This window comes from Nyctereutes procyonoides, unplaced genomic scaffold, assembly GCF_905146905.1.
Source record: "Nyctereutes procyonoides isolate TBG_1078 unplaced genomic scaffold, NYPRO_anot_genome, whole genome shotgun sequence".
Classification (NCBI taxonomy): Eukaryota; Metazoa; Chordata; class Mammalia; order Carnivora; family Canidae; genus Nyctereutes; species Nyctereutes procyonoides.
The window spans coordinates 21,985,839-22,006,118 of record NW_026575128.1 but is presented as its reverse complement, the minus strand read 5'-3'; the positions used below and the strand labels follow the sequence as shown (position 1 = coordinate 22,006,118).

General features: G+C 37.6%; 1 protein-coding gene across 1 annotated transcript in view; it reads right to left on the bottom strand.

Annotated features, from left to right (window-relative positions):
• SYT1 (synaptotagmin 1) overlaps positions 1-20,280 on the bottom strand; it is a 528,733-nt gene that overhangs the window by 127,379 nt on the left and 381,074 nt on the right. The window contains exons 6-8 of the mRNA XM_055342176.1: positions 20,044-20,166; positions 14,957-15,124; positions 11,293-11,460 (exon numbers count right to left, since the gene is read on the bottom strand). Coding sequence (XP_055198151.1) covers positions 11,293-11,460; positions 14,957-15,124; positions 20,044-20,166 — 459 coding nt within the window. The remainder of the gene's footprint in view (positions 1-11,292; positions 11,461-14,956; positions 15,125-20,043; positions 20,167-20,280) is intronic.

The window sequence follows — 20,280 nt, the reverse complement described above, 5'->3', positions numbered from 1 at the left end:
GCTTCCATATTTCGGGTTTCAGGGCTTGAAACTCTTTTTTAAAAGCTGCTTTCCAGAGATATAATTCACCTAACATAAAATTCATCCTCTTAAAAAGTGTATAATTCAATGGATTTTGGTATATGTGGAAATGTGTAACCATCATCACTATCTAATTTTAGAATCTTTTCATCACCCCACAAAGAAACCCATACCCATTAGTGGTTATTATTCATTCCTCCCCCTACAACTCGCAGCCCTTGGCAACCATTAGTCTGCTTCCTGTCTGTGGATTTGTCTATTATGGTTCATCTGTGTTGGAGCATGTATCAGTGCTGCATTCCTTTTTTGGTGTGTGGCTGAAAAGTATTCTGTTGTGTGGATTTAGCATGTTTATACTACTTACCAGCTGATGGAAATTTGAGTGCTTTCTACTTTTTTGGCAATTATGAAAAATACTGCTGTGAACATTCTCATGCAGGTTTTTTTTTTTTTTTTTTTTTTTTTTTTTTTTTGGTGTGGCCATGTGTCTCCATTTCTCTTGAGTATATACTCAGGAGTTGAATTGCTGGGTCATATGATGACTCTCCATTTAATATTTTGGGGAACTATTAAACTGTTTTTCCCAAGTGGCTACCCCATCTTATTTTCCCACTAGAAATGCATGAGGGTTTTGATTTTTCCACATCCTTGCAAACACTAGTTATGGTCAGTTTTTTTTGGCTTATAGGAGCGCCTGAGCTTTGAGTTCTTTTTTGTGGTGTCAGGGCATAGAGAAGTGCACAGTCATTGGAGCCATGTTGTGTTATGCCACCTTCTACTCCTGCATGGTAAGTCTTACCCTGCGTTATCATTTATGCTCTCTTTCCATGCCCCACAGTCTCTCAGACATGGGGTCTAAGCTCAGATACCTCCTTTTTATCAAAACATGCATGACAGTGAAAGCTCTCTGAACCCTTAGTCTGTCCAACTCTCTTCGTAAGACGAAAGATACAGGTCAGAGCAATGGTTTTTCTGCTGACAAGGAAAGAAGGGCACTGGTCTGTGTTCCCAATAATAAAAATGACATTTATTTGAGTTTGTTAGGTGCCAAGAAATATTCTACGTGCTTCATGTGAATTTTCTCGTTTGGAGTGTACGATAGCTCATGCAGGTAGGTAATAACCCATTTTACAGAAGGGTTAAGTAACAAGCCCAAGGACACACCAGTAGCAAGGGGAGTCATGGTTGGGTCTGGGTAGGTTGAGTCCAGGGCCAGAGCTTTAAATCTTCCCTACAGTGCTGTTTCACCATTAAAGTATAACTGACTAAGCTGAATGGGTCTGTCTCCTTCACCATTGCATTCTTGCAAACTAGCCTGGTCCCTGGCTCATAAAAAGGGCTTTCTATATATATGTTGAGTAAATAAGAGAATAAGTTTATAAAATTAACAATGATTTAAAGACTCTTGTTTGTAAAATTCATAAAAAAAACTTTTAGCCTTGTTTAAAACAAGTGTGGGTGGGGGTGCTCCTTCTCTTTTATCTTTTAATTATTCGAGCTCATGTTTTTCAGTGAGTTCTCTTTCTCCTTTATTCTGTACTACACATAGTACAACTCCATTGCTGACATTTCATCTACTTGCAGAGTAACAGATTGTAAGGATTACAGATTTCACAGTACAAACATTTGGCCTGCTTAGAGTGTGGTAGGAGTAAGAGAGAAGGTAAAAACATTTAGTGTGAGGAATTCACAAACAAGATAATAAAAAAGTGTTCCAAAACATACGATAAACTCCTCCAGAAAGGATTACATTGCAAAGGATCCAGCTGTGTGGAAGATGGAGGTCACAACAGACTAAGACATTCTCCTGCATCAGTCACGTTTCCCACTCAAAAACCTCTTCACTATTTCAGTAATAAACCTGATGTAGGCAAGACTGCTCTGATCTGTGTTCTTTTTCTCATTCTTCGGTTTTCTGTTTGTTCCCATTTTGACTCCCACTCTTCACTTGCTGCTCTACCAATCCATATTCAAAAATCTATGCTTCTAAACCACTTTGCTTTAATCGAAACTTAACTGAAAACCCTTATATTCTTTGAGTTAAAAGGAAAACTAACCCCTAAATCAGTTTCTATTAAAACAGTTGGATTCCTTAGTATTGTATGTGTCAGAACTTGTATCTCCTAATAATTTTTCCCACGGTGACCCACTTGAGAGGCCACAAAATCATGCCGATGTTCAAAACATTTTGGTCAGAGTCAGAATATAAATCTTACAAGAGCATTCATCCTCTTTATTTTACCACAGTAACTAAAACTATTTTTCTCAATTTGATCATCAACTCCTACTCGACCCTAATTAGTTTATGGCAAAGGTGAAGGTAAAAAATTACCTTGTGGAGACAAAAACAAGTCACTATCGAGGAGAAAAGAATGTACCGTACACTAAGAAAGACTTCTGGAGAGAGGAAATAGAATTCAAAAGTACCATACGGATACCTGGACATCCTTCAAACATGACTTCCCTGAAGGTGGTAAAACTCAGGATGTATGTTTGATAAAGAAAATTCTCATTTGATTCTAATTTGTTCAATTCAGTTGGAAACAATTAAGGACTTTGGATGTTCAAGATGCAGTGCTAGGTCCTGGAGATCAGGTAAATGAGATAGACAGCATCCTTGTACTCACTGAGCTTTAGTCAACTGAGTGCAATATGGTAGAGAGAAAACGGGCCACTGATTCAGGCCGAACTGAGTCTAAATCTATGCTCTGTTGGTTTATTTTCTGGGTGGCCTTGGGCAAATTATATCTTCTACTAAGTGAAATAGGGGTAAGAAGAGTTGCCCCATAGGACTGCCCCCAAGAATTATATGAAATAGTGTGGGAAAAGCAGTTAGTAGTGTGTCTGGCGCAGATGTGGGTCTGGGTCTCCTATTCCAACCCCCCCTTTTTTTAAAGATTTTATTTATTTATTCATGAGAATACACAGAGAGGAGAGAGAGAGAGGCAGAGACAGAGGCAGAGGGAGAAGCTGGCTCCATGCAGGGAGCCTGATGCGGGACTCGATCCTGGGTCCGCAGGATCATGCCGTGGGCCAAAGGCGGTTCTAAACTGCTGAGCCACCCGGGCTGCCCTCCTATTCCAACTCTTAATCTTTGGGAAGAAAAAGCTTCACTTAATGACCCGAGTCTAGATTCATCAGGCTGATATTTAAGGGACAAACTGTCACTAAACTACTTGAGTCTCATTTATTCGGTTGGAGGTTATCTGTTCAAGCTTTCACTTCACTCTTAGCGGGCCTGTCATTGGCAGTCTCAGCTCTTTAAATTTGCTTTTTCTGATCTTTTTTTCACTTCTGGAGGGCATCCTCCATTTCTTTCTGCCTATTCAAATTCTCCTGTTTAAAGACTGGTTCACGTTTTTCAAGTCTTCAGTGGAGCTTCCCTGTCCATACCTTTTCTTGTTTAAAACATATGGTAAATTTGAATTTATACTTCTTACTTGGCTCTTCCTGAAGCTTTTGTAATTTTGCATTATAAAGTTTCTTTTTACTATTATTGCCACTTCCCATATGTGATGCTTAATTTTCTGTTTTATATACTTCATACACTTTACAATATACTTTTATATACTGATTTCACAGATACTCAATATATTTTAAATGAATATATGGGAGTTTATATTCTATTTACTGAAGAATTTTTTTAAAATGGAAAGCAAAATCCTTCTGCCTTCATTAAATTCATTAGCACTCATGAGTAAATAATAACATGTTTGTGTTAATGAGTACCTTTGTATTTAAGACTTTGTATCTTGGGCAGGAATTCATGCTGAATATTTGTGAAATATTAAGAAGTAACAAAATGCTAGAGCTGGTTTTTTTTTTTGCTATGTTACATACATTTGCAATGTATTATAAATTTGAGAGGGAAAATATATATGGAGGCTTTAATCAGTTGCAAGTTGTCAAAAAAACTGACCAAATGTCAAGACTCTGGGGGAAAAAAAAGGCCAAAGCTGAGAAAAACTAGTATGCATCAGTTAGTTTTCTGTTTTTGCATTTGAATTTACAAAAAAAAAAAAAAAAAAAGAATTTACAGGTATATTTTGGGGCTGAAAAGACTGGAAAAGATTGTCTAATGAAGATGGTATGTTTAAACAGAAAGAGTATAGGCTTGAGACCTGTGTTCAGATTTTAGCTCTGGCATTGGTTGTATGAACTTGGAGAAATTGCTTAGACTTTGCTTGGCTTCAGGTCTTATCCCTTTATTTTGTAAAACAGATATAATAATGCCAGTTTTGAAGAGTGCTGTGAGAATTACTTTTGTTGGCATTCAGTGGACACTCATAAAAGGTAGCTTTTATTATTATGTTTATAGCTTAGGTAGAGAAGTTAAAGTAAGTTTTAATGAATGTGAATTTTGGAAATGAAAGCATGGGTGTCTGGGTGGTGAGAGTTGTGAGGGGGAGGGTAATGCAGCAGGTTAAACTATGACAATGCAAGGTCATCAAAGGGTATTTTGAAAATATTCAGTCTCCCATTCATTTCTCCAATTTCATTCTTTAAAGTCTAAATTTAGGTTACTTTTCTAGAGAATTCACAATGAAAAATAAAATGATATTAAATTTTCATTTAGAAACTCAGTGAAGTGAGAATTTGGTTTTGTCCATTTGTGCATGAAAAGTCTTTTTAACTAGAAAGGCAATCAAATTATACACTACACACTAGAGGGATATTTCAAGTTACTTGCTTTTTCCTATGATGTTCTCAGAAACCATATCGTGGAACAGATAATACTTACTATGCATAGCAATATAGTTATGATTTGAAATTCTGACCAAAGACTCAAAATCAAGTAAACCATAGCTATGGCCAAAAGCATACCAAAAAATCAAAGGCAACTCTAGTTTTGTAATAGTTGAAATGGAATTATTATATTTCAAGTCCCATACTAAATGCACTAAAATATATCATGGTCTTAATATAAGACAACTCCAGTACCACTGTATCATACCTACTCTGTTATAAATCTAATTAGCAATAAATACTCCATGATAAACTTAGATATTTGTTTATATTCTTTGAATTCTCCTTGGAGCTGATTCTTTTCCACTTCCTTCTCGGTAAATTTCCATGTTGCAAGCAGAGACTTACATCATAGATTTAACTAAGTCTTAACTTTAGATAAAGTTAAACTAAGCTAAACTGCAAGCTCTCTCTGCATCATGGAAACAGGGTGACAAGAAGGTTAAAAAGAACGACATACTGAATAAACCTTAACAAAAACAACTGTCATTTTTATGACCATCAACAAAAGCAGTAACGACAGTGGTTTGGCTAAGCATCTAACTGCCTCTCTCTCTCTCTTTTTTTTTTTAACTGCCTCTCTTTTAAAAGAAACAGACCGGGGTGCCTGGGTGGCTCAGTCAGTTAAGCATCCGATTCTTGGTTTTGACTCAGATGATGATCTCATGCGTTATGAGATAGAGCCCCACACTGGACCCCATGGTCAGCATGGAGTCTGCTTGAGATTCTCTGTCTCTGTCCTACCCCCACTCACTTGCACGCTTGCTCTCTCTTTCTCTCAAGTAAATAAATGAAATCTTTAAGAAACAGATCAAAATACTCAAAAAGGCATCAAACAATTTTCATCGTTTAGTGCTAGGATATTTTGTTGATGAGCTTTCAGAAACTCTGGACTTCATTTATACAAGAATAGAATTACTATTATTATTTTTTAAAGATTTTGTTTGACACAGAGAACAAACACACATACAGAGGGGAGCAGCAAGCAGAGGGAGAGGGAGAAGCAGGCTTTCCATGCAGCAGGGAGCCTGATGTGAGGCTTGATTCCAGGACATGGGATCATGACCAGAGCCCAAGGCAGATGCTTAAGGGATTGAGCCTGTGAGGCATCCCCAGAATTACTGTTATTGATATGGACTTTCAGAAGAGAATTTTGAAACATCTCACAGCATAATAAACACCTTCCTCTATTCCTTCGATCAAAAATATTTTCGGGGGATCCCTGGGTGGCTCAGTGGTTTGGTGCCTGCCTTGGCCCAGGGCGCGATCATGGAGACCCGGGGTCGAGTCCTGCATCGGGCTCCCGGCATGGAGCCTGCTTCTCCCTCTGCCTGTGTCTCTGCCTCTCTCTCTCTCTGTCTATCATAAATAAATAAATAAATCTTTAAAAAAATATATTTTGCACACCTACTATGTGCTTGCTTCTGTGATCAAACTGGTTTTATAGTGGGGAACAACAGATATGGCCACTGTTGGGATGAAGCTTAGAGTCTGGGCAGGGGTGAAAAGGGAAGGGGGAAAAGATGCACAAGGAAGCAAAGACAAATAAATATAAGTTTCTGGAATGTTATGGATCAAAATAAGTGTCTTTGCTGGATTTCTCTAATGAGATAGTTTGTGAATGACGAGGAAGGTTCTCATTGGCATCCATGTTTAAAATTCCACCAGTTAACCTTTTGTGAGGATTTTCATTCAGGGCATTGATTTATTGTGCAGAGACTCTCAGAGGGCATGAGTTACCATCTGACTGCTAAGTATACTTGGAAATAACATCAGTTCTTTTATGATCTTTGGACATAAAATATGTCATAAGGAATGATGAGTTTAACCCATTCCAAAGAAATATCAAGTAATTTACCATTGGATGCTGAACAGCTTTTGCCATTTGACTGAATATGTATTGTCCAAATGCTTTCCTGTGAAGTAAATGTTTTTCTAATTAGGCTTAAAAATGTGAAATTTTGTTGCAAAATTGATTTTCTATTAAGGCACTAAAGTAGTTTCTCTTCCCTTCTGCTTGGGTACTAATTAAATTATGTCCCAACTAGCTTTAATTCAGCAATCAATTTTTTTTCCATTTGCACTGGATTACAGAATCTCATTTAAAAATCACTCTTTAATGAATTATACACAAAGCAGAGGTGATAGACTTATTCTCTAATGGAGGAAAAAGAATAGTACTGGTAAAATCATAAGCTAGACTTACTCGAAAATCAAAAAACCCTCAGTTGTTTTCTGGTAGTATCTATTTCTTATGCTGTCTTTAGAGATAAATAATAGTGGAAGTCATGGGGGTTAAAAGTAAAATTAGGGACAAAATGATAAAATAAAAAGAATCTAAGTGCTTTAAAGATGCTGGACTACAGATGATGCTGGCGTACAGAACTGAGACAATTTCTAAATGATAAATAAAATTTAAAAAGAAAAATGGAATGATAGCCATTGATTGTACCATCTGAAAAAATTAAGCAGCTGTCTCACGTTAATGGACTATTCTAAAAGCGTGAAGGTTAGGTTCAGGTTTGACTTGTGGGTGGCATCAATATTTTTTGAATGATTAAGAAGAATATCTCAAGAACATAGCCTGAAGTTATACATACTAGAAACATTTTGCAAATAAGTGACTAAAAACCTTTTGTAAAAGGATGTTTTTTGAGACTCTATTCTAAAAAAAAGGGAAAATAAGTTTTATGTTACTGTCTCTCCACTCTGAGGATATACATTTCTGTTTTAAAGAAACAAAAGGAAGAAAAAGATCTAGTGGTCTGTAAAGTCAAATTCCATCTTCATCTGTTGGGAGGTGGAAGGAGAGAGAATGTGGGTGAGCTTAAACCAATAAGGTGGCTTTGATTCTGTCAGAGAAACTTATCAAGTCAGAATGGAAACCTAACCAGAAATGCTTTCCCTAAGGGCTAGAATCTACCATTGGGAGCCATGTGCTCGCTAGGGCTCTTCCTGGCGTAGCTAATCTCTTTGACACACCTTACGTTTTCAACATGTGTTTGGTAGCTTTCAGGTAAGGCTCCTTCCCAAATCGCTTGCACATTTAGTTGATCACTAAAATAACACATTTTTAACTTGCATAGTTGCTTCATCATCTTATGACTTTTATATTTTTCAGCTTTCTGGCAACAAAGCCAAAAATCACAGGGTTGGATCTCAGTGCGTTGGATTTAACCCATTTAAATCCAGTTGTCACCCTGAACCAGACTACTGTGATGAGTGGTTCAGTTTCTAGATTCCAAAGCTGTTTCTTGAATTCTTTTTTCCCCTCTTTTGTAGATATCTTCCATTCATTATTATATTAAAAATAATACTTAACACTATGAGATGAAAGAAAAATGAAAATCATGAGAATTGTTCACGTAGAACGGAAAAACAATATCTTTAAAATTGTGAGAACCAAAGTCAATTTAAGACTGCAATTCATTCACACAACTATAATTTTCTGCAGTTAATGGACAGTAGCATGAAAAAAATAGAGCATATATCAGCAAGAATAATTCTTCAGGTAAAAAAAATGTGATTGGAATCTCACTTCATTTATTATGAGAAATTTATACCCGGTTCTAGTCATCCAGAGATACTTTGTAAGCTAGATACCTGTTTTATGAGACTTCCTATAACATGATAAAAGAAAACAGTCACTCAACTTCAAACCAAAAATTACTATTCCTAAGTAGATATCAATGAGGGAAGTCTCAGGAGTTTAAGAATGTACTTGTAGAATTATTTCCCATTAAAAACTTGCAGAGACATTCAGTAAATACAATGGTGATGAGAAAAAGGAGAGAAGTAGATTTGGATAGAGGGGAAAGGCCAGAATGAATAGGAAGGTAAAAACACAGAGTGAAAGAGAACACAAAAAAGAGTGGCCAAGAAGAAAGAATGGGAGATCTCTTGCTTGCAGAACACTTCCCACATATTGGGCTCTATACCAGGCACTTTATACTCTGTCCTACTTAATCTGAAAACAAGGGGTAGATAATGTTAAACCACTTTCTTGATCAAAAAACCGAATTTTAGAGAGCTTAAGTGTTATGTCCAACTTCTCTGAGCTAGTAAATGGACTCATCAGAATTGAAACCCAGGAGTGGTTGATCTCCAAGATGACTTTTTTCCAGAATTTTAGAGAGCTTAAGTGATATGTCCAACTTCTCTGAGCTAGTAAATGGACTCATCAGAATTGAAACCCAGGAGTGGTTGATCTCCAAGATGACTTTTTTCCAGAAACCAGGGTCACTGACAATAAACAAGGCAAACACTAACATGGGGAAGGACGAGGAGACCACACTGTACACCATGAGAGCAGGAGCAGTGTTGTTTCACTTTCTTTAGTACCTACACAGTTCCAGAAATGTAGCAATGTATAGTAAATATCCACATAATATTTTTGAATGAGTTGGGCTACAAAAAGTCTTAGGGAGAGAAGACATGAAGAAGAAAAATAGAGAAAGAAGAGGGCAAGTAAGAGGGTGAGAAGAAAAATGTGACTCTTTGGAGGCAGTCTATCTACTCTTTTAGATTTTAGAGGTAAGCCTGTCAGCTTACTTCCAAGTCTCAAACTCTGCCCATATTCAGAGAATTTTTGAAAGAGGAAAACTGCTCAATGGCTTTCATTTTCTTAACTCAGGCAAAAATACTGGTTAGCTTTTCAGAAACCCAGTCCAGTGTGATCTTGGAATACCACCATCACTTGATAGTTATCAGGTGAAAGTGAGGGGTATGAGCCAGAAACTGTGGACCAGGAGCCATTTTGAAGCATGAGTGGGTCATTTTTTTTTTTTTTTTAGATTTTATTTATGAGAGAGAGAGAGAGAGAGAGAGAGAGAGAGAGAGAGAGAATGAGCAGGAGAGGGGCAGAGGAAGAGGGAGAGGCAGGCTCCCTGCTGAATGGGAGTCCAAGGACATGGGGTTCAATCCCAGGATCCTGAGATGATGACCTGAGCTGAAGGCAGATGCTTAACCTAACTGAGCCACCCAGGTGCCCTGAGTGGGTCATATTTCAACACTTAACCAACAAGCTAACCATTAGCCAATCAGCTAATGAAAACCCTTTGGTTAATATTTGTTACAGTCCCACTTTGCACCCCAACTGCAAGGCATTTACAGAGTAAAACATTTCAATGAAATATAAAAATTCAATGAAACAACTCATTACTTCGTGAAATGATTAGAAACATTATAATCAAGTGATTCTTTTCAAAGAGATGTTGGATTTGATATTGATATTAGTTCACTCAAAGAGAAGAACTACTTATAAAAATAACAAAATTTAAAAACTCAATATTATCCTTGGGTGGTTTTTGAATATCCACAGTGGGACTAAATTCATTTCAATATCCAAGAATCTAATTTAAACTAATATATTTGGTTAAGTTATATATCTTTCTTTCCAAAAGGAAAGCAGAGCTTAACTCAAATACTTTTTATTTCTTTTTTACAACCACATAATAATCTTAGAGCACTAATAAGATTTGATTTCGGTATAGCAATCAACAAACCTGCTCTAAAGCCTCACTTAGTTACACTGGTCCCAGAAAATATTAGCTTGAGAGGACTCCCAGGTGATAGGCTTGGTTGAGTTTCTCAGAAGGCTTGAGCCACTCTTTGATCTCCCTAGTGGGCTCAAAGTGATCACACCTTACACAGTCTTAGGAATCCTGAAGGATGGAGGCTGTTGACAATCCCATGGGTGTATAATCTCCCCAAGGAATTGTCAGGACCCAAAAAATGGCTAGAAAAGGAGTCGCCTTAGGAAATCAGAGAAGCTAGACTTGTTTGCCTTTCTGATATTGGCCTGTTGAGACATTTGTACAGAAAAGCACGAGGCAGGCATAGCATAATCAAATAGAATTGATTATTATGTAGTTTAAATGCACTAAGGATATTTAACTTCCCATTTTAAATCACAGAAAAATTCTGGGCTGAACTATTAAAACTGGGGAAAAAAAACAATGTGAAGAGTACTATAAAAATGTGAGTCATTTAAAAAATGGATTTTAATATCAGCCTTTGTGAATTATATTTGATATTCCACCCATCATGCTCTGATATCTGTAGGAGAAACAATGAACAGTCTGTGGTATGCAGAAATAATCAAGGGAAAAGTGCTCTTTTATTTCTGTTTAATAGCTACATAACCTATGTAGAAAACACAAAATGATTGTGGAAAAATACAAAGAATAAGATGATTTTTCACTGTCCTTTTAAAAAAGTAGATGTGTGCGTGTCTGGCATTTTGTAAGCTTTTTAGTAGCAGATAGTGGGCGTGTGTGTGTGTGTGTGTCCAGGGAATTCTCAATAGACACAGTGCATAAATCTTTCTCTTTTCTTTCAAATAAGACCCAGAAGACCTGTATACTTTTTAATGAGGTTATGCAATCCCTTAACCCTATTTTGCCAGCTGTCAGCAGCTGGAGGCCCACATCATCCTTCGTAGAGAGCATCTCTCAGTAGGTTATAATGTGAGGAGCAACTGGCAAGTACAGCTTGTCATATTAAAAATGCTAATGTTTTCCTTACCTCTTCCTTCTCCGCACTTTGCAGATCGCGCCACTCCTCAGTTACGTGACCGAAATCCACTGTGTTCATGGGGACTTTAAATTCCCCAATGATGTCATGCTTGGAGAAACGATCAAAATCATACACAGCCATCACCAGGGTTTTGCCTCCCAGTTCTGAGTACGGCACCTAAATAAAAAGAGGTGAAGATAAAAGTCTGGTCACAAAAAAGCTTAAAACAGGTTACTTGTTTACAGTATTTAATTCTAATACTCAAACTGGATAAATAAAATGGGATAATCATGCTTTTTTTTTTTTTTAAGTGAATCACTTGAATAACTGCTCAAGGCTTAAGTTAGGAGAAAAATAGAGACTTAGCCATAGGTCATTTTTATTACTTTATCCTAAAGTTCTTGAAGCTGTTAGCATTAATGATAATAAGTCTTGCTATTAGTCATGCTATGAACACTTTAAGGTTTAGTGGTGTTGGCACACAGTAGGCACTTAAATATTTATCATTTGAATGATTAGTAGCTCTTTCAGGTGGGAATTTGTTTAACAGAAGAATAAACCAAGCTTAATTGCATTTGACCGTGTTTTACTTGTAGAAGATTTTTCTAATCATTATTATGATTAGTTACATTGTCAGGGTATAGTTTTTTTTTTAAAGATTTTTATTTATTTATTCATAGAGACACACAGAGAGAGAGAGAGAGAGAGAGAGAGAGAAGAGAGAGAGAGAGAAGAGAGAGAGGCAGAGACACAGGCAGAGGGAGAAGCAGGCTCCATGCAGGGAGCCCGACGTGGGACTCGATCCCAGGTCTCCAGGATCACACCCCAGGCTGCAGGTGGCACTAAACCGCTGCGCCACAGGGGCTGCCCCAGGGTATAGCTTATTTGGGGTACAAAACTTGCTTCAAAAGTTTTGTTAACTCTTTCGAGCCATTTGGATGCCACAGTTGAATGGAGCAGTAATTTAGGAAAAGACGTGCTAGAAGTCAGAAAGGATTTAAATGAAATTCACAAGTTGCCTCACCTATTGCCTAAAATAATTTACTGATTGACAAGAGCTGACTAGAAAATTGATGTTTTGAGTATCAGAGATGCATTGTAATATAGATCTTGAAGTTCATTCTTAGGTACGACACTTTAGGATGAGTCATGGCAAAAGGCCAAGAACTAATGAATTCTCCAGCTGTTCAGAAAGATCTGGGACAGATGCTATGGGTTGGGATTTTTATTAGTGACATTTTTAATATGCAGAGAAAGTAGTGCATTCTAAGTAAGCTACACTTCAGTAACTGGGTAGAAATGCCTAATTAAGAAATTGTTTAGACTTGTATTGAAGTTTCAATCAATTTTTATTTATCAGTGTAAATGGTTATCTTTGCTCCATCAAACATTTCTCTGTGAACTCTGTATATTAAGGGAAGGGGAGGGAAGCATATTTTACCATATATGTATAAGAAATTTTAATTTAAGAGTTGTTTTTTTGTCACTTATTTGTCATCTATTTGGAGTCTGATTAAAATACTTTGATTAAAATGTAGGAACAATACTTTTTCCATTTTAGAAGAAAAAAAATAAACCCCTCCAAACCACTGATTTCAAAGGAAGAGATGAATTTTAGAATGAGGAAATGAGGATAAACTTTTAAAATTTCATATTACTTCTGAAATCACCCTGGATTTTTTGGTGATTCTACTGAAAGAACGTTAGTCCAAACATTCTTGGACTTGTCTTGGTGTTAGGCTGGCTTGGGTCTAGGTTTTCCCACTTTCCAGCTGAAAGGCCCGGGACAAGTGAATCAACTTCACAATATTCATCTACCAAATAGTGATAATAATAGAGCCCACTTCACAAGGCTGTTTGAGGCTGAATGAATACCTGAGGCATTTAGCACGGTGCTAACACAGTAGGCACTTCTGTATTTGCGATTCGAATGATTAGTAGCTCCTTCAGGTGGGAGTTTGTTTTGAGGCAAAGAGCCATTTAGGTTGGAGCATGTCAAGTTCATGTCAAGTGGATTTTAACTCCATTTTAAAGCCGATCCTCTTTAAACTATTACGCTTTTGTTCTTCTATCATCTTGCCTATTGGCATTTCAAGATGCATAATCTACAGCATTTACTGGCGAAATTAAGCAATTCTCTGGAAACAGCAGCGTGGTCCTTAAGTGTATCAAAATATATTACACTTTGGATTGATTTATGGTTTGATCAACGTTCTTGAAATAAAATGGAACCTGATAAAATTTTAGAGGCATTTAAAAAATTTCAGTAATTAAACTTGAAGCCGCAGAAATTACTCATCAAGTTGTAGCAATACATTTTTTTTCTTCCTTCGAGTTAACATACAGGTAACTCAAAACAGAAAGCTTCCCTAGTATTTCAAATAATTTAAGACTCTGCTTGCTAAATTGTGGCTAGAAATTGCTGACCTTAAATAAAGATTAAAACATAGTCAAATAGTATGATTGTGATTACCATTTGCAATATTTTATTAGTTTTATTTTCATTTTGTGGCGTTTTGGCCATGGTGATTAGTTCTTCATAAGCTGAGTAATTTCAGAACGTTTTTATTGTTACTGTGGGCATAGAATGAGCTTTCTGGACATAGAATAGTGTAGTTTTTTTAGGTAAGATTACTAACAGTACATTGGGGATCATTTTGACTTAAAACCTCAAATTTCAGAGTGAATAGAAAGACACTGCTCTTTTACGAAATTGGAAACAAGGCTCAAGAAAATGACTCATGCCCTCAGTTTCATCCATTTATTTTATACGCAGTATTTGCCAACATGAGGCACATGCCGTTGCAAAGCCTGACTGATAGATGAATGATTTTGAATCTGCCTGCTGGCATATTCACAGACCTTTCATTTTTCAGAAATGTATTATTTTAAGTAATGCATTAAAATTTTTTTTCACATATTAAAGATAGCTACCAAAGAACTGTTTTTACGCATGACTTCGAGACAAGAGCTTGTGTATGCAGAGAGTTGCCTGAGGCTCGCAGAGCACATTTTCCTGTCCAAGTATTATTATATGGCCAGAATCTCTTTGTTACTGTTTGTCAACTGAGGTGTCTCAACAAGATGAAGAACACTAGGGAAGAAATGAGAGTCAAGGGAAAATGCTAGAAATGCAGAAAGACAATAGGTTCCTCTTCTTTTTATTGATAGGTTAAGAATGGTTTTGTGTGCTTGGATTGCCCCCTGTACACCCAGAATTTTGCAGTGAGAGTAAAACCAATTTGTACCATTTAAACAGTGGAACACAGCTTTGCTTTGTTCTGTGATTGTGATTTATTCTCAGGAACTTTGAGACTTAGAAAAATAATAATTTCATTAGTGCTTTGGCTTTCTTTCAGAGAGGGGGCAATGTCCAAGTCCATTTGCTCACTTGAAGCCAACCTCCCTTTTTAGATGTGAATAACATCCTTGTCATATTCCAATCTATATTCCATTCCGAAATGGCTGAGCTGAATCCTACTTTGACCAAATCTAAATGCAGTGTAGGATCCTCAGGGGACTGAAGATAAGAATTTTAAATATTCTGAATAGACTCATTTGTGAGCCTCTGATCGCGTGGCTATGTGCATGTCTATGGACGTGTCAGGATGAGATCTGTCTTTAAGAACCACAGAGGAAAAGTTATTAGTAAGTACAAAAAAAAAAAAAATACCTTGAAAGTGAATTGCTCATTGAAGACAGGATTAAGGGTCTTTCGGTGGACTTTTGTCTCAAATTTCTTCTTTTTATCGGGCAGCAGAAACACTTTCACATAGGGATCAGATGTGCCCCCCATGTCCAAGGCAGGCAGCTCGGCAGCCTGGATAATCCCTACCAGCAGCTGAAATGAGAGAATACAGCAAACAAACATTGGTGGACCTTTGGGAAAAGATGGACTTGTTCGCAGTGTTGGATATTGTGATCTCTCTCTCCTCCTCTTTGCTTTCAATAAACGTTGCTCTTACCGGTCTTAACACAGAAGGCAAGTGAAGCAAGCCATATAGACTTCAGAAACCCAATTACGGCAGACGCAGGCTCTAGGAAGCCTGGTTTTAAGCACAAAAGAGGCTTTTAAAAGGTTGCTGATTACAGTTAAATATGGAATTCATATTTGCAAAAGGATTGCAATCAAATAACTTTCCAGTTGCTAAAAGTCCTTGTGCATTATTTTCTTTTCAGGGCATGATTTGTAAGTGGAAATAAATCGTTAAACGGTAACAGGTCTATGATTACAAAGTAGGAAATTTTTGTTCTGAACTCAAAGCTTCAGACCAGCAAAATAGAAATTTCTTTGAAACTGGGTAGCCTTTTGAGATAAAAAGATGTGGAAGTTTCTATCATATTTGATCTTTATTTGTATTTGCCTACTTTTTATTTTAACTTAGAGTAAAATAGTTACTTATTCTGAAATTAAATATAGGACGTGGAATCAAAGAAGTGTAATTTCAGCTTCACATAAGTGAAAGTGAGATTCCAGGTATGATTTTTAATGCTAAATGACTAAGTTTCTGATTTTCTTCAAATGCAGAGGTTTCTCCATATCTGTTTTCTCAGTGATACATTCCTGTCTTACTATGAATGTGAGTGTAGGCTGGCATTGTTAATGTTTTCACAAAGAAAATGAAAAGATGTGGGTGGGCTGTTCTAGATGCCCTGTCATCAGACATTTTGTATCACAGACCAGTTTAGGTTCACATGGGAAACAAAAGTAGACCTTTATTCAAAGGCATTCAAGATCTCTACTTGTCAGTCAATGCAGTTACATTATAGCTTTTCACATCAGGCCTGAAAATTTGAATCTGTGATATTTTTTTTCGCCAAATAGAGTAGAAACACAATTCACTTCCTTTAAAAAAAAGGGGGGGGGGCACATTCATTTTCTGTAAAACTGACCCACCATGTTTGTAAGAGCACATTGGCTAGTTGGCCTAATTTTTTACTAGGACCAGTACTCTGGATGTTTCCATTTTAATGCTCAATATATCTGTGACATCATCATACAACAGTAGCAGTAAGAGTGCTGGATTGTAGCAAAACACAGAGAGATGGTCAAAAAAACAGCGAAAATAGACATCAGACTATAAAGACACGATTAACAAAAGCACGTATGTCTCTTGGTTTGCCAAGTTGGTGTTTGCTGCAACTTGCCTTTAGACGGCAATGTGAAGAAGCAAGTTTCTATTTTCTCCTTCTTGCTTCTTAAAATAAATGTTCTTTGGGGCAGGGAATGCACTAGTGATATAACCTAAACTCTTTAAACCTACATGACTACATTTCAAAGATTTTTGGATGTTTTGGTGATAAGGGGTGGAGTTACTTTATCCCCCCACTCTTTTGCTTGTGGTGAGTATCACATTTCCTTCTGCCAGGAGAGCTTCTCACTTAGAGTACTTCAGGGTTGACTTCAGTTTTGGTAAGCCAACGTGTGTATTTGATTACAGCTTAATATATAAAGTTCCTCAGACTTTATCTTTCATGACTCATAGGGATCATTTTATAAATCAGATTAGCCGGGAACACTTAGAAAAATCGATGCATACTAATTAAAAAGATATTTTGTCAGGTGGAATCTTCTAGATCGTCAGAATGAAATACCTTTTAAAAAATATGATGTTTGCCAGAGGGGGAACAGTGAAAGCACTCATTATATTTGAGAAAAAAAAAATCAGTGCTATTTTCTTAAAAATGCTTTATGAAATGATACTTAAAGTACTCAAGGTAACTTTAAAGTTTCAAAATTATGACTAACTAGGGTGACTAACCCTAGACTTCTACTGGATAATATGAATAGAATAAATTAGTGAAAAAAATACTGGATAATATTTAAAGTCATGTTACATTTCTGGAAGAAATGTTACATGTTAAGATAATATACGTTGACGTTTATCTTTCTCAGAATATGTAAATATTAGGGAATTTTGCTCTCAACCAACTCCTGATTGCCAAGTTTTGGTAGCTGGGATAGAAATGATCTCAAATGCCCTACTTAACTCACTATAAATGATATATCTATAAATGTGTGTAAATCCATACTTCTAAGCTTGTATCTGTAACCAAAATGCAGCTTTCTGGAATATATTATGAAATAACTCACCAGGGCTATACATGTTTTTTTTTTTTTTTTTTTTTAGTGTGGTAATGCGTATCAGTACATTCTCCATGAGGAGGAACCCTTTGGAAATTCAGAGAGTGAAGACATTATTTAAATTGTTGATTTCTAAATAGCACCCAGAATTCTTGCAACTGCAGAGAATTCTCAGAGTGTGACTGACTTTGGACTTTGGTTGTCAAAGCTGAGCCCTGGAGTTTGTTTTATGTAGTGTTCATTCCCCATCAAACTGGAAATAATTAAGGCAAGTGGCATTAGTAGTAAATGTATTGATTTCTATCACTTCTTCCTCATTCAAAAAAAAAAATGAGTGAAGCAAAACAAATCAGAGTTAAAACTACCTTGTCTGACAAGGACACTGTCCTAAAGATTTTAAGAGCCCAATCTCTAATTCAGCTGATTCCATTAATTTTATTTTTTTAAAGATTTTATCTATTTGAGAGAGAGCACGAGCATCTCTGGGGGAGGGCAGGGAGGCAAGGGAGAGAGAATCATCAAGCAGACCTCCTCCACCAAGCACTGCGCCCCCTTCCCCCCCCACTGCTGGCCGATCCCAGGACCCTGAGATGGTGACTTGACCGAAATCAAGTCAGACACTCAACTGAATGAGCCACCCAGGCGCCTCTCCACTAATTCTTATTTAGCTATTCCTTTTAACAGATCAGAAGACAAAGGGTCAGTTTCATGGGTCTTCTTTTTTTTAATTTTTTTTAAATTTTTATGTATTTATGATAGTCACAGAGAGAGAAAGAGAGAGAGGCAGAGACACAGGCAGAGGGAGAAGCAGGCTCCATGCACCGGGAGCCCGATGTGGGATTCGATCCCGGGTCTCCAGGATCGCGCCCTGGGCCAAAGGCAGGCGCCCAACCGCTGCGCCACCCAGGGATCCCAGTTTCATGGGTCTTAGAAGACTTTTTTCTTTTTCTTTTCTTTTTTTTAAACACAGAGATTCTTAACATTGTCCTTTGAGCTACCTCCATCATGCGGTTAGTAACAGGTAGCTGATATTATCATTCATCTCGGTGGAGCTTCACTGCTTTTTGAGAAATTGAAGCAGGAATGCCTGATTACTGTCGTCAGTTCCTTATTCCTTTTTGGGCAGCAGTCACAGGCACTAGACCTCAAGTTGCTGGTCCTCCTGCATTCCTGGAATGGTGAGCTCAATAGTACTAGGAATTTTGCCCAGTCTCATGGTTTACATAAGGCATCTTGCCTTTGAAATTCATGAAAGGCAGACAATTTTTCATCTTTGACCCCTTATCAAACAGGTTTCATTTTAAAGCTTTGGTTGAGTATCAGATAAAGGACCAGTATCCAAGATCTATAAAGAACTTATTAAACTCAACAGCAAAGAGACAAACAATCCAATCATGAAATGGGCAAAAGACATGAAGAGAAATCTCACAGAGGAAGACGTAGACATGGCCAACAAGCACATGAGGAAATGCTCTGCATCACTGGCCATCAGGGAAATACAAATCAAAACCACAATGAGATCCCACCTCACACCTGTGAGAATGGTGAAAATTAACAAGGCAGGAAACCACAAATGTTGGAGAGGATGTGGAGAAAGGGGAACCCTCTTGCACTGTTGGTGGGAATGGGAGCTGGTGCAGCCACTCTGGAAAACTGTGTGGAGGTTCCTCAAAGAGTTAAAAATAGACCTGCCCTACGACCCAGCAATTGCACTGTTGGAGATTTACCCCAAAGATTCAGATGCAATGAAACGCCGGGACACCTGCACCCCGATGTTTCTAGCAGCAATGTCCACAATAGCCAAACTGTGGATGGAGCCTCAGTGTCCATCGAAAGATGATGGATAAAGAAGATGTGGTCTATGGATACAATGGAATATTACTCAGCCATTAGAAACGACATATACCCACCATTTGCTTCGACGTGGATGGACCTGGAGGGTATTATGCTGAGTGAAATAAGTCAGTCGGAGAAGGACAAACATTATATGGTCTCATTCATTTGGGGAATATAAAAAATAGTGAAAAGGAATAAAGGGGAAGGAGAGAAAATGAGTGAAAATATCAGTGAGAGTGACAGAACATGAGAGACTCCTAACTCTGGGAAACGAACTAGGGCTGGTGGAAGGGGAGGTGGGTGGGGGGTGGGGGTGACTGGGTGACGGGCACTGGGGGGGCACTTAGCGGGATGAGCACTGGGTGTTATGCTATATGTTGGCAAATTGAACTCCAATAAAAAAAATAAAATAAAGCTTTGGTTGAATGGTGGTTTATCTCAACAGTTCCTCACCCTGTTTGGATCTAATGCCATGAATTCCAAGGGCGATTGTTGGAGCTCAGGCTGATGGGCCAGTGGGAGCCAGACTGGCTGGGAGCCGTCAGAAACAGACTGGACGACTTGCCAAGTTCATTTGTATTCTGCTTGCCTGCTCTAAGTGCCATAAGTAGATGTAATCGGTTGAATACTGTGAATTCTAATTACCAGAGGTTAAATTAGCAAGTAGGGGACTGCCTGTACTTAGAAATTATTTCATCAATAGCTTTGATAATTGCATTTTCCCCTCGCGGCACACGAAATGTTTTAAGAAGTATCTTGCTTCAATTCCTACTTGGTAATTTCAGAAAACATAATGGAATTAGAATTCATCCCCCACCCCACCCCCCAAGCCCTCAGACCTGGTTATTCTGGAAATCATAATCCAGTGAATATTGAAGTTTGCCCAATTTCTCCTCTTCCTTGGGCTCTTCCTTTTCTTCGCCATCAGTCAATCCAGTTTCAGCATCATCGTCCTTTAGAGCCTAGGAGTAGGGAAACGAATGATACGTGAATTCAAGTGAATTCAGTGAAACCCACATCAACCTGGGCCTGTGGTTACACTTCCAAGCTGTTAGAAGCAAGCACTAAGATGCTGG